The sequence below is a fragment of the Argopecten irradians genome, chromosome 7 (assembly GCF_041381155.1).
Source record: "Argopecten irradians isolate NY chromosome 7, Ai_NY, whole genome shotgun sequence".
Classification (NCBI taxonomy): Eukaryota; Metazoa; Mollusca; class Bivalvia; order Pectinida; family Pectinidae; genus Argopecten; species Argopecten irradians.
In genome coordinates, this window is record NC_091140.1 from 20490535 (window position 1) to 20507366 (window position 16832).

The 16832-nt window shown below is 32.7% G+C and overlaps 1 protein-coding gene across 1 annotated transcript; it reads right to left on the reverse strand.

Annotated features, from left to right (window-relative positions):
• Positions 1–1102: 1102 nt before the first annotated feature.
• On the reverse strand, positions 1103–13439 carry LOC138327811 (uncharacterized). The gene is made up of 4 exons (XM_069274202.1): positions 12834–13439; positions 7280–7349; positions 3753–3798; positions 1103–1962 (listed from the first exon to the last, which is right to left on the reverse strand). The coding sequence occupies exons 1-4, from the start codon at positions 12973–12975 to the stop codon at positions 1681–1683; spliced, it is 540 nt and encodes a 179-aa protein (XP_069130303.1). The 5' UTR covers positions 12976–13439; the 3' UTR covers positions 1103–1680.
• Between the last annotated feature and the right edge of the window lie 3393 nt (positions 13440–16832).

Here is a 16832-nt window from a genome sequence, read left to right on the forward strand (position 1 = left end):
AGAGAAGAAAATGACTAGGCCTTTGCATAACAGATAAACCATGAATCAATTCTAAATCAATCCCGGTACACAAAGAACAAACCCAGCAACAGCAGCCAAGAACATATATCCTTACTATAAAATGACATTATCAGATGGTGCCAGTTTAAAAATGTTTTAATTTGCCTTTTCTTTGTTGTCAGAAGTACATCATGGTTTTTCTTATCGACAATTGCAGTACTGGTGTCATTGCCATGTTTCGAGAAGATATCTCACACGTTTAATTGAAATTTTGGCGATGCAATGTCTGGAAATATGTGATGATCGCAGTAGAATTTTGCGTACTTAGCAAATAATTTGAAGCTAGACTATTATTTCCTTAAGCACTGATATGAAACCCAAGAAATTTGCCTTTGTATAGAAATGGACAAAACCTTGTACGTAACGAAAACTGCTGTTTCGTGACATGGAACTTAATTACTTGACTTTAATGCGACATATTTTTTCAATTAATTCAAATTAATCGAGAGGCATGATATCGTAAAGTAAATAAACGTAGTTAGGAAACCAGGTGTATCTCGGGGGAGGGGGGATGGGGTTAAAATGCACTTTACGACGGAAATATGGTCGGATAGATAAACAACTTGAACGTGGATTCTTTGCATATCCTTGATAAGCTTGCCAAATTTAATATTCCGTGCAACATACGACCGACTCCATATTGGACATGGATATATTAACACTATAATCAGACAATGCGTCCAAAATGAAAACGTCTTTTACTGTAAACCTACAGTGATAATAAATGTGGCTGTGGCCTGACTCTTGGAGACAGACAGGTGGACTTTTAAAGGCCTGAAACGAATAATTACTAATTAGGGTATTCCTAACCACGTAAACGAGCTAGATAGAGCGACATTGAGGCGAGGCACCAAAAAAAGAACTGTCTTCGTTATATTAACAATCAATTAGTACATTTATTCTATCGCTTTCGGCATTCCGTAATCTGGTAAGAATCGTAAAGACAAACACAATAAAACGCTGCAAAAAATATGTAATTTGGCTCACATGGGCGTCATTAAATTGAATGTCCAACTCTCAACAAAAACGGAAACAAAACACATTCAAGATGCTGTTCTATTTATTATTAGATTAGCGACATTATGTGTTAAGTTTGTAAAAGAATATAATCATACATATAGACAAATTTACAGGGATAAGTCCTCCCGTTAAAATTTTACGCCTCATTTCAACACAAGATGGGTACACGTGTTATTTATACTAATTATTTAATGAATAAAACACTGTTGACACTGTACACATAGAAAATATCATCTTCTTAATAACTGTGTGAAACACGCCATTAATCAATTACATACATTATAAGTCGATCATTTTGAAGAAATGTGTTTCGAACCTTGTCACATAGGCTCATGTCATGGGTAGACAATATCATGTCAAGTGTTATTTCATAACGTAGATAAATCAATCTAATTAAAACCATGCTTTACATTCCCGCTCCTCTACTAAATATTTATACAAACTCATTCATCAATTATCCGTTTTAATTGGTGTGTCGTAAAGACGCAGAAATCACACATTTTACTTTGGTCACTGTTTGATCGTTTTGAGAAGCTGCTGCCTTGAAGTTGTGTAAGACTAGCGTTACCGTGGTTACAAGTCTATAAAAGATAGCGACATCTAGGATGCCTTTGTTTTCCGTTTCCGAGTACTGGAAACTCCATTGCTTGCAGCTCCTACGACCGGAAGTATGAATTTCCATAGTTTTATCATTATAAAGAATGGAACGGCGACCCAGAAGCCATTTGGAATAACGAAAAGGAAAATGTGTTCCATGACTGTGTTGTTCTTCCGGTACGTGTCGGAAACAACGTACATAAGGAAGTAGAGCACGGTCTTCCAAAACGTCATCACGGTCACCGTGAAGGCCAACGGAACAGTATGGCGGCTCTTCCGGTAATGCTGCAAAATCAATGAAAAGCTTTAATGAAATACACTAACGTTTATATTGGGTTGTCGGTATCTTTTTATAATTTATAAATATCAACGAAGTTGTCAGCTACTGTTACAATAATTGGGATCAAAATTTACCATAAAATCAGAAAGCATAACTGTAATGTAGTAATAATATACTCAAATATAGGAAAACATGAAAGAAAAAATCGTAAATCTCAATAGGAAAACATGAAAGAAAAAATCGTAAATCTCAAACAAACAAAACAACAGCAATATCTACATCAGTAAGACCGACTAACTGGTACTGTGGTATGACGAGATTGGAACTTGACAGACTATTGAATGTATATCACAATTGAGACATTGGACAACATTTACGAGAACATAGACATTATCATTTGTTGTCAGTTTTGCTGATTTTTGCATCTCAAGACAAAACCGAATCGAAGGTTACTGATAAAAAGAAACGTTTTAAAGTGACGACCCAATTACTACAATAAAGTTCCTAAGTCAATACGAATTGATAAGTTATATCGGAGAACCACACGGCCCCCATATCTGTAGTACACCACCTCGCGCAGATTAGCACGCGAAATAGTTCCGTGGTTATAACAAGAGGTTAATAAACCACGTCTTAAATAGCCAATCAGAATTCAGGATTGTCGAGAGACGTCAGCCCATCTGACATGTCACTGTATTAATTGCCATTTGACATTGATGAAATCAGAAATAAATACAACATGATGCACTCAAGTCTATTGTTGGTTACCTTATCAGCTGGATTTTATTGCTGCGATTTTCAGTTGTCATAACGCGGAGATTTTTATTTACGGATATTTAACATTTTTGTCACCTACAAGGCCATGGGGACATTTCAATATCTACAAGTTCTATGTTGTTGTGGATGTTGTTAACTACTACAGTTTGAAATTAATATCCAATACAGAAACACAAAAGGCACATGGGCCTTAACGGTCATCTGATTATTGACAAGATACAATAATAAGTAATCAAAGAAAAACGTCTTTGGATGAATACACAAGAATCATATAGACTGAAAATTATTTTGTTTCATTTAAAAAAAACAATTAACGTATTGCACAATTGTATACTACGAACTATTCAGTAAAATGTGTTTTGATATATTCGATTACTGTGGCCTTCAAACAAGGTCAAGGTCATTCATGTTAACTAAGTCGGTAGCCATAATTCATTCTAGCATTATGCCGTCCCAATATCTAGTTTCTAAGCCTTTTTAGTTATTGACAAGAAACCGTTAAAAGATTTTAGGATATTTGACCCCCTGTGTTCTTAATGATGGTCAAATTCATTCATTTGAACAAAATTGGTAGTACTTCATCCCAGCATGCTAAAGGCACAATAAGGTATCTAAGCATGAATGAAAAAGTTTACAGACGGCGTGCGGCGGACAACGGGCGACGACGGACACACCACAGTCCTGACCATTCGGGTCATATGACCTAAAAAAGGTAAGATTACGCTCTGTCACCATGCCTAAGGTATAAAGCCTCAGTTTGGCTGATGAATGCAAAGGTGGTATACTAGTCCACTATATGCCTAATATATAGGCAAAAATAGAATACATGCAAATAAAAAGCTTATTAATATCTAGGAAGGGGTATACGTTTGTGAAACAGTGGCACCAGATAATTGATTTAGAGCGGATGGTTACCATACCACTGGTCATTTGTTGATCATCAGAGATGTTGAGAGATATGGGGTAGGGGCGATAACTCTCACATTCCGTCAGCATAATATTTGATTTCTATACATACCATGATTATGGCTATGATATTGAGCACAACCTCTGCATAATTGAGTCTGAAATTAAGAAACGCACACAGTTAAATAACGAAATTTCAATCGATGTTAGTATGGTATGTACGGTGGCTGGGAGCGGACATGAAATAAATAAAATTATTGCGTGGGAACGAAATACTTTTGCGTTCGAACGAAATATTATTGCGTGGGAACGAAATATTATTGCGTGGGAACGAAATATTATTGCGTGGGAACGAAATATTATTGCGTTCGAACGAAATAATATTTCGTTCCCACGCAATAATATTTCGTTCCCACGCAATATTATTGCGTTCGAACGCAATATTATTGCGTGGGAACGAAATATTATTGCGTGGGAACGAAATATTATTGCGTGGGAACGAAATGTTATTTCGTGGGAACGAAATAATTATTACGTTCAAACGAAATAATTATTACGTTCAAACGAAATAACTATCAAGCTCATTATCATACATGGATGATATTACAGTAATCATGCCACCGTAGTAATATGATATGGCCTACAACGTATGAAACGGCACCTTATCTAAAAAAAATGTTTCCTTATTTTCAACGATTTAAAGTTTTGTTTATTGTATAATACTTTATATATTCAATGAAATATATATAATTGTATGTATAATTAGAGGTGTTCCTAAAGCCGTGCAATATAACATCTCTTCATATATAGATTGGTGTAAACAAATTATGTAATAATACTTTATATATTCAATGAAATATATATAATTGTATTTATCTTGTACGTACAACATAGTATCTTGTACATGTATGAACAACTTAGTATATAAACTTGTACGTACAAGATACTAAGTCGTGCGTACATGATACTACGTTGTACGTCCAAATGTACAAGAAAATAATTTGTACGTACAAGATACTGTAATAACATGTACGTACTTGTAAGATATGAAGTTATACGTACAATATAATAACTTGTACATACAATATATTAGCTGTACGTACATGATACAACGATGTATGTACAAACGTACAAGATAATATTTTGTGCATACGTACGTACATGATACAACGATGTATGTACAAACGTACAAGATAATATTTTGTGCATACGTACGTACATGATACAACATGTACAAACGTACAAGATACTGTACAATATACGTACATGATAATAAGTTGTACGGACATGATAAATAAAATTATGTATTGGTCCTTATACGCTGGCGTAAATAAAAGCAGTCTATGTGCTTTTATATTACTGTATATATAACTTTAATACATCGGGTTATTATGTTTCAATATTTCCATTTGAATGTGTGCAATTGTGTTACAAGGAAAGTTGTTTTGTATCAATACTTAGTCAACTAATTTTAAAAAGTAAAACAATGAATTTACATGACTTTCTCTACAATTTTAATGCAAATCATTGAAGGCAAATACTGAAATAGAACACAAATCCAAATAATACATGCAATAAACTTTAAATTAATGGTTTCGAAGAAAAATATACTTTATAAAGTATACCTTATTAAGAAGGTTTACACAAAACCACTTTAAATGACCAATTACAAAGAATATTGATATGAAATTGCAGACTGCCACATTTGAAATAGCCAAAGGTAAACCGTTGATATTTCGTTCCCACGCAATAATTATTTCGTTCCCACGAAATAATTATTTCGTTCGAACGCAATAATATTTCGTTCCCACGCAATAATATTTCGTTCGAACGCAATAATATTTCGTTCCCACGCAATAATATTTCGTTCGAACGCATTAGTATTTCGTTCCCACGCAATAATATTTCGTTCCCACGCAATTATATTTCGTTCCCACGCAATAATATTTCGTTCCCACGCAATAATATTTCGTACCCACGCAATAATATTTCGTTCCCACGCAATAATTTTATTTATTTCATGTCCGCTCCCAGCCAGCGTATCAAACAGAGTGCGTGTAAGTGTACAAATTAACGATTTATATCTGAACCGTGGGTTAATTATGACAATCCATATTTACAAGTACTGAATCGGCAAAAACAAAATCAGTGGGTATTGAGACCAAAGACGTACAAATAAAAAATGTCACGTATAATAACAAATGTGACGTAAAACAACACATAACGTACAAACAACAGATGCAACATACAAACAACAGTTTTGCCACACGAACAACATGATTTGGGGTAGCAAAACAGATTTGGCGTACAAACAACAACTTTGACGTACAAACAACATATATGGCGTGCAAACAACAGGTAAACGTACAAACAACAGATGCGACGTACAAACAACAGATGTGACGTAATACAACAATTGACGTACAAATAACAGATGACGTCCAATCAACAAAGGAGAAGGTACGTTAAGACTCGAATATGGCCCCAAAATTGATTCTCCAGTAAAGAACAACATATTTTGCCATATAACAGTTGAATACATTTGCTAACACATTACATCCCGAAAATATCCCGCATGTGCCAATTATGCTCACTATGACGTCATCAACATGTAGTTTCCCGCCATTTTTCACAAAAATCCTTGAATCCTTAAAAATGATGAATTTCTAGCAAAATTTGGCGAGAAGAGGAAAATCATCAATTTGATGACGTCATAGGTGGAGCACATCGTGTACATGGTTATAAAAATTTATGTTTTGATGAATGGCAAGTATGAGAGTATTAATTGATGTGAAATTGATGTGGATCAGAGTTGATATTTTTCGGCATGAAAAATTAAGGCCAAATACTGGTCCTATCATATCTACTCCTTTGGCGTACAAACAACAGATGTGGCGTAAAAAACATCATGTAAATGTACAAACAACAGATCTGACGTACAAACAACGGATGTGACGTACAAACAACAGATGACGTACAAACAACAGATGTGGAGTACAAAAAACAGGTAAACGTACAAACAACAGCTGTGACGTAATACAAGAGATAACGTACAAACAACAGATGTGACGTAATACAACAAATGACGCTCAATTAACAGATCTGACGTACAAACAACAGATCTGACGTAAAAACAACAGATGATGTACAAATAGCAAATGTGATGTACGCACAACAGATGTGACATACAAACAACAGATGTGACGTAAAACAACAAATGACGTACGCACAACAGATGTTACGTAAAACAACAGATGTGAGAACAAACAAACAATAAACGTACAAACAACAGGTATGACGTATAAACAACAGATATGACGTACAAACAACAGATGTGGCTTACAAACAACAGATGGCGTTCTTACAACAGATCTGACGTTCAAACAACAGATGTGACTTAAAACAATAGATTACATACAAACAACAGATGAAGTACAAACAACAGATGTGGCATAAACAACAGTTGTGATGTAAAACAACAGGTTAACGTACAAACAACAGATGTGGCGTAAAACAACAGATGACGTTCAAACAACATATGTGGCGCACAAACAACAATTGTGACGCACAAATAACTGCTGTTATTTTTTTCGTATGGATAGTTAAAAGATCTGGTGAAAAAGTAATGAAAAAACTTACAAACTCTGGGCGAATACAAAGTCATCCTTAAGGTCAGGGTATCGCTGATCGACAGTCACGTAGTATTTATCTAAAACAACCGAATTACTTCACATAGTACTTATCTGGAATAACAGAAATGACCTCAAAGTGAGTAATAATATATAAAACATCAAAAACGTCCTCAAAGTGAGTAATAATACATAAAACATCAGAAATGACCTCAAAGTGAGTAATAATATATAAAACATCAGAAATGACCTCAAAGTGAGTAATAATATATAAAACATCAGAAATGACCTCAAAGTGAGTAATAATACATAAAACATCAGAAATGACCTCAAAGTGAGTAATAATATATAAAACATCAGAAATGACCTCAAAGTGAGTAATAATATATAAAAATCAAGTATAATAATACAACAGAAATGACCTCAAAGTGAGTAATAATACATAAAACACAGAAATGACCTCAAAGTGAGTAATAAAACATAAAACAACAGAAATGACCTCAAAGTGAGTAATAATACATAAAACATCAGAAATGACCTCAAAGTGAGTAATAATACATAAAACAATCAGAAATGAAATGACCTCAAAGTGAGTAATAATACATAAAACATCAGAAATGACCTCAAAGTGAGTAATAATAATAAAACATCAGAAATGACCTCAAAGTGAGTAATAATAATAAAACATCAGAAATGACCTCAAAGTGAGTAATAATAATAAAACATCAGAAATGACCTCAAAGTGAGTAATAATACATAAAACATCAGAAATGACCTCAAAGTGAGTAATAATACATAAAACATCAGAAATGACCTCAAAGTGAGTAATAATATATAAAACATCAGAAATGACCTCAAAGTGAGTAATAATACATAAAACATCAGAAATGACCTCAAAGTGAGTAATAATACATAAAACATCAGAAATGACCTCAAAGTGAGTAATAATATATAAAACATCAGAAATGACCTCAAAGTGAGTAATAATATATAAAACATCAGAAATGACCTCAAATTGAGTTATAATATATAAAACATCAGAAATGACCTCAAAGTGAGTAATAATATATAAAACATCAGAAATGACCTCAAAGTGAGTAATAATATATAAAACATCAGAAATGACCTCAAAGTGAGTAATAATATATAAAACATCAGAAATGACCTCAAAGTGAGTAATAATATATAAAACATCAGAAATGACCTCAAAGTGAGTAATAATACATAAAACATCAGAAATGACCTCAAAGTGAGTAATAATACATAAAACATCAGAAATGACCTCAAAGTGAGTAATAATACATAAAACATCAGAAATGACCTCAAAGTGAGTAATAATACATAAAACATCAGAAATGACCTCAAAGTGAGTAATAATACATAAAACATCAGAAATGACCTCAAAGTGAGTAATAATACATAAAACATCAGAAATGACCTCAAAGTGAGTAATAATACATAAAACATCAGAAATGTCCTCAAAGTGAGTAATAATACATAAAACATCAGAAATGACCTCAAAGTGAGTAATAATACATAAAACATCAGAAATGACCTCAAAGTGAGTAATAATACATAAAACATCAGAAATGACCTCAAAGTGAGTAATAATACATAAAACATCAGAAATGACCTCAAAGTGAGTAATAATACATAAAACATCAGAAATGACCTCAAATTGAGTTATAATATATAAAACATCAGAAATGATCTCAGAGTGAGTAATAATACATAAAACATCAGAAATGACCTCAAAGTGAGTAATAATATATAAAACATCAGAAATGACCTCAAAGTGAGTAATAATATATAAAACAACAGAAATGACCTCAAAGTGAGTAATAATATATAAATACATCAGAAATATCATAAAAATACCTCAAAGTGAGTAATAATATAAAACATCAGAAATGACCTCATCAAATGATCAAATGAGTAAAATATATAAAACATCAGAAATGACCTCAAAGTGAGTAATAATAATAAAACATCAGAAATGACCTCAAAGTGAGTAATAATACATAAAACATCAGAAATGACCTCAAAGTGAGTAATAATATATAAAACATCAGAAATGACCTCAAAGTGAGTAATAATACATAAAACACAGAAATGACCTCAAAGTGAGTAATAATATATAAAACATCAGAAATGACCTCAAAGTGAGTAATAATACATAAAACATCAGAAATGACCTCAAAGTGAGTAATAATACATAAAACATCAGAAATGACCTCAAAGTGAGTAATAATATATAAAACAACAGAAATGACCTCAAAGTGAGTAATAATATATAAAACAACAGAAATGACCTCAAAGTGAGTAATAATATATAAAACAACAGAAATGACCTCAAAGTGAGTAATAATACATAAAACAACAGAAATGACCTCAAAGTGAGTAATAATACATAAAACAACAGAAATGACCTCAAAGTGAGTAATAATATATAAAACATCAGAAATGACCTCAAAGTGAGTAATAATATATAAAACAACAGAAATGACCTCAAAGTGAGTAATAATACATAAAACATCAGAAATGACCTCAAAGTGAGTAATAATACATAAAAACATCAGAAATGACCTCAAAGTGAGTAATAATACATAAAACATCAGAAATGACCTCAAAGTGAGTAATAATATATAAAACATCAGAAATGACCTCAAAGTGAGTAATAATATGTTTTTATACAACAGAAATGACCTCAAAGTGAGTAATAATACATAAAACATCAGAAATGACCTCAAAGTGAGTAATAATACATAAAACATCAGAAATGACCTCAAAGTGAGTAATAATACATAAAACATCAGAAATGACCTCAAAGTGAGTAATAATACATAAAACATCAGAAATGACCTCAAAGTGAGTAATAATACATAAAACATCAGAAATGACCTCAAAGTGAGTAATAATACATAAAACATCAGAAATGACCTCAAAGTGAGTAATAATACATAAAACAAACAGAAATGACCTCAAAGTGAGTAATAATACATAAAACATCAGAAATGACCTCAAAGTGAGTAATAATATATAAAACATCAGAAATGACCTCAAAGTGAGTATAATATATAAAACATCAGAAATGACCTCAAAGTGAGTAATAATATATAAAACATCAGAAATGACCTCAAAGTGAGTAATAATACATAAATCATCAGAAATGACCTCAAAGTGAGTAATAATACATAAAACATCAGAAATGACCTCAAAGTGAGTAATAATATATAAAACATCAGAAATGACCTCAAAGTGAGTAATAATATATAAAACATCAGAAATGACCTCAAAGTGAGTAATAATACATAAAACATCAGAAATGACCTCAAAGTGAGTAATAATACATAAAACAACAGAAATGACCTCAAAGTGAGTAATAATACATAAAACATCAGAAATGACCTCAAAGTGAGTAATAATACATAAAACATCAGAAATGACCTCAAAGTGAGTAATAATACATAAAACATCAGAAATGACCTCAAAGTGAGTAATAATACATAAAACATCAGAAATGACCTCAAAGTGAGTAATAATATATAAAACAACAGAAATGACCTCAAAGTGAGTAATAATATATAAAACAACAGAAATGACCTCAAAGTGAGTCATAATATGTTTTTATACAACAGAAATGACCTCAAAGTGAGTCATAATATATAAAACAACAGAAATGACCTCAAAGTGAGTCATAATATATAAAACAACAGAAATGACCTCAAAGTGAGTAATAATATATAAAACATCAGAAATTACATCAAAGTGAATAATAATACATAAAACATCAGAAATTAGAAAACACTTCATGTAATACTTTTGTACAACAACATCGATACTACTTATTTGTCTTTCTGTGCTTAATATAATTATACAGAAGTCTTGTCAGTTATATGTAGACACGGTACTTTTAACTCGAGTCTATTTTCGGTAATAAATAGAGCGTATCGGATTTAATTATGGCCTAGTCTTCAATATAATGCATTTACCTGACCTAACCAGGGTTTGTAGAACAAAACAAGACAATGCATTTACCTGACCTAACCAGGGTTTGTAGAACAAAACAAGACAGAGAGATCAGCCAAACTTACTCATTTATTATTTATAACAATCATTAAACACTCCGCGTAAGTAAACTGTCCAGCAGTCTGCCCAGTCCAAAGTAAACTGTCCAGTAGCTATATATATATATATATATATATATAGTCTGGCCCAGTCCAAAGTATACTGTCCAATAGCTATATATATATATAAATATAGTCTGGCCCAGTCCAAAGTAAACTGTCCAGTATCTATATATAGATAAATATAGTCTGGCCCAGTCCAAAGTAAACTGTCCAGTAGCTATATATATATATATAAATATAGTCTGGGCCAGTCCCTTTCATGGTTATGTAATTAATCCCAATGAAAGGATATGTTGTGTGTGCAGTAGACTGTAGCTTTACAGAAGTGTGGTTACATTGTATTATAATGGAGACGTAAACGTGGCCTGTATGTATATGTACATGTATGTATGTACATATATATATAAATTTTAGGGAAAGGTTATTAGGTAGTTGTAATGCTTTCGAGTAAATAATTGTAAAAGATTTATCACACCGAAACCTTTCTTAGCGTGTGACAATGCAGATATAATTACACCAGAAATGAGCAAGTCATGCGAAACATCGAAGTGCGAAACGAATGGTTAGCATACCGGTAAAAATATTATCTTGATATCTTGTCAAATTGACCGATTTTGAGGCACATATGAACCCGTACTGATCGATACAGTGGACAGTTCTAAATGCTAAAGAATATACAAAAAAGGATATTTTCTCCTTGTTGTAAAGTAGATTTACGTAATCATTGTCACACAATCAATGAAAGGACGATGTCTATACTGTTAGCTTCATCAGGCAAGATAAAGGAATGAGGTATATAAAGAGAAACATACCTGTACAATCTATATATGATTCTGATATAAGATGTACACAAAAATATACATTTGCATTCAAAATGTACCTATATGAGACAGTTGTGGTCTTTTTCATAGATCTAATTTTATATCCATTTATATAAGAAATATATCCTGGTACAACACTCGTAAAACCTGATTGCATTTTACAGTGATCGCAGTTTATGTCAATTTAACATTTACAGTCGCGTCATAAAATCTCTTTTCGGGTTAGTCAGTAATAGTACGAGCTTGGTGCGGGGTGCATGATACCGGTTTTGAGGTTTATGTAATGCCGGAAGGTCATGCAGATCTGTATCGATTTGACACGCGTCCTTAGATTGTATACATCACTGGAGGAGCAAGTGCGTAGCATGATTAGAAAGAGACTTTGAACCGGGTAGACAAATCGACGTTCATTTGTTTTGTAACACACACCCTACTAAGTTAAATGTATATTTTAGATAGAATGGCTCAATCGCGATTTTCATATATATTTTACCTATAATCATTAATATCATTTTATCAAATGCAAAAACTGACCATGAGATTGACATACATGTACTTTTACCATTATATCATCTATATACATGTATACACATATACACGGATATATACTTACATAAATACCAAATATAGGCCAGTTTACCCCCCGGGAGAGAATGAGGTCGGAACACAATGAAGCTGGCATCCCAGGTACATATAACAGCAGTAGCGTAAAACCACAGTAGTACCCAGCCCGGCATCTGGAGCAGGCCCTCCATTACTGATGGTGAACACTCCAAGCTGACTCGATCTGTTGACACAACTTGTCTATCCGATATGGAAAGTTACCTCCACGTAAAGTTAGTAGTAAACCCTCAGTGCCTAGCTATAACACAACGTGTATACTATTTAAACAAAAGAACATATATACGTTTGTAAGGTGTGTGTGTATATAGGTTCACGTCCCAGTTAAAAGGTCAATTTAGTACACAGATTTAACTATCAAGTCCAGTGAGGTTACGTTAAGCCTATTGGGTGGCCCCCTGACCACTAGGCAAACGTCACGTGACTAACTGACCGAATACCACTACAACACAGCAATGCAAGCTAACTTTAAGCGTTGTCAACAAGAAAAGGCACATGTAAGTCCTTATAAATAACGAACAGTTACAAACCACGTTGTATTTAACACCGTATGGTTCAATAACCTTTGATAAGAATTCTCTAGGTGGAGCCCCTTGATATATGTCTATATCAGGACAGCCAATTCACGATAACTGCTATATATCGGCGATGTGATAAAAGGAGACTGTCATAATTATGTAAGATTCGTTTTATACTTGACAAAAATTGAAAGCGAACGTCTTCGCACACACTGTGAAATCCATTGGCGCGGAACTACATTGCCTATTGACACTGTACGTAGTGATGTTCTCTTTTTAAAGGATATTCATTATTTGAACAATAACTGGTGTTTAATCGTGTATATATGTCTAATTAACACAAAAAATAATATTAGATAATTTATTTTGCCATTGGTGCATGCGCAATCATTACTCCATTCAATATAGGATAAAGTGCCACGGATTTTTTTCGGGATGCAATTAAATATTTTTTATATTTTTAACTTGAAGTAAAATTAGAAGCTCAAACTTTTCAATGGTGGTAATAGTGTAAATTAAGTAACTTTTGTAACTGAAGAAAAAAACTTAATGTAACTGAAGAAAAAAACTTAATCGTCTGATAGTGAAAAAATACCATATGTCAGTGGTGGAGCAACTTTAAAGAAGGTTCGACGATAAAATATATATTATTCATAGTATAAATAGACGGATCGGTGTCATAAAGTATGGAAAGTCAACAGGGTCAAAATTCTTAGTTCTTATTTTTCTTACTTGTAAATGATAAAGAGTGCTTGTTATTACATTTTTCGCAGTGAACTATAAGGTGTTATGGTCACTGGAGTATATTTGCGAAACCTATATACTTGTGGCATGTAATTTTCGTGACTTCTAAGCGTTGATTTTGGTTTAGAGTAAGTAATTTCCGTTAATTGTGAGTGAGCTGACAAGTCGTTGAACTCCAGTAATCACCATTGGCTGAGATACGTAAGTTACTTACTGGCCTAACCGCCAAACTGACTCGGACATATTATTGGTTGTGAGAGTTATAACAATGGAATTTAAGGTAGTTGTGATACTTTCTTTGTCGCGGTATAAAATCCATGGACGTTGAATAGTTGTCCAAATAGTAACGTATTTATTAGATCTCTTTTGTATGAGTCGGAAGGTGATTTCCGGAGTGTCCGAAAACCGACCCGTAGAGACCGAGCTCTAGATCCTAACTGATTACAAAATATGAGACGTGTAATTATATATACAGTTGACACAATGGATGACATAATACGATGAATTTAAACTGCAATACTTTAATTAAGCTTTTTGACACTTGGTCTGAAGTATAGGGACCCAGTAATGGTAGTGAGATTGAGAAAGTACAACTGGAATTTTGTAAAAAGATTTTTTGTAATCCACATGTAATATCATGATATATTTTGAATTAGGTAGATTTCTATTAGTGTATACACACTATTATAATGTGAATAAGTACTGGCTTAAACTTTTGAATAGTAGTAATTGTCTTCTTAGATCAGCTTACCAGGAGCTCATGTTGTTGCCAAGACGTAATAGTGTTTTTAATCGGGTAACTTTTGTGTAAAGATAAGGTTTTTTTTCACTCGGTCTGGTAATGAATGGTTAAATCAATTTTTTAGATATTTTTTGTAGATTACATTTATTATGCAAAGAATTTTTGACAATGCACTCCAAAGTATGTATTCTTTGCTAAAGAACTCCCCGAAATGTCACCTGTACAGACATTTAGTTGATGGATTATCATTACAATTTTATCTGAGAAAATATATTTCTAAGGGTAATAGAATTGCCCTTACTAGGTTGAGATTACCAGCTCACTCGCTATATATTGAATCAGGAAGATATAGAAATATTGTTAGAAATGAGCGTTTTTGCGTATCTGTAATTCTGGTGATGTTGAAGATGAATACCAGTTTTTATTTATATGTCCAACTGTCCGTGGTATTTGTTCAAAACGAAAGAAACTATATTATTGTAAAAAGCCATCTGTTTTTAAAATGATATAGTGAGATAATTACATGTAGCTCATCTATTGTCCGAGTCGTAAGTGGCATAAGTAAGACCAGTTTGGATAATTAACTTCAATGGGTAGGTGATTTATAAAAGCACAATTAATAAATTACAATTAATCAGATCTCATATATAGAGTATTTAACTAAAACAGACGTGAATAGATACATGTACAAAATGTAGTTTTAAACTATAATATCATGTCACAAGACGAAAATATAGTTACGAAAGTTTGTGGAAATCAAATTAAATAATTACTGAATTAAAACATTAACCAATGTTCACAAAATACATAATGTAGCCCTTATATCATGTCATTCTTTATGATAGTGTGATTTTTGTTGGCAGTAAAAGTGCTTCTTATTACATTTTTCTCAGTGAAATATAAGGTTTTATGGTGAAAATATAAGTGATATTTTCATTCGCTTTTGACCAATCGGAATGCAGTATTGACAGTGAAAATATCATTTTGATTGTTACGTCATTAGTTTGTGCACAAAAATGACGTTATATTTTTGTGTAGAAATATGACGTTATGCTCACAAAAATACGACGTAATAATCGCAAGGGTAAGTAACTCTGTAAAATACGATGGCGGAATAACCTTTGGCGCTACTAGTTGTGATGGCCTTCTATAAAAGAAAGCGATGAAACAAATGTAATGAATAGAATATTCCACTCGTGAAAAATATCAAAGTTTCCACCTCACTCGATGAAATATAACTGCAGGTGTATTCATCAAGAAACCAGGATTAAAACATAGTTGTGATGTCATCTATTGTTGTTTCTGTACTTTAACTCCAGGATTTTGGGACCATTACCTGTAACTGTCCTATATGTTACCTTTAACTGTCTTATATGTGACTCTAATATAAGACAGTCACTTATAAGACAGTACAAGGTAACTTATGGGAGAGTTACACAATGAGGGTGAGTATATGTCTCCGGGCTTAATTCCATAATTATGTTAACACACAACACCCAACCTCCCGGAATATTCCATAATTTTTAAATCCAAATTACGAATAAAATCCAACACCATGAATATGAAGAGAATTTTATCCACTTTTGATGCAGAATTAAACAAATCCACAGAATTTCTGTGTATATCCCATATCAAGTTTTCCTCCTTATTATGAATTAACCATTTGTTTTTGTACACCACTTTTGATTTTAAATTTCCAAATCATCTACACTGTAGTTTTACACTTCTTTTCATTTTGTTTCAACAATATTTCAAAATCACCTAAATCCCATTGGCGTGTTGAATGAAATTGCACATGGTATAAATAAATCCAAGATTGTCCCTAGAGAGGTCGAAATTTTAAATCCTCTGAATGCAATGTAAGTTCTGAGGGCACCGACTGTTTTGAACTAGCCTGGAAAATCACTATTATATGCGACCATTTTAGCAAGACGCTTTCAAACAAACGCCTAGTCTAGTTTCATATGTCATTTCTTGACCACATCAG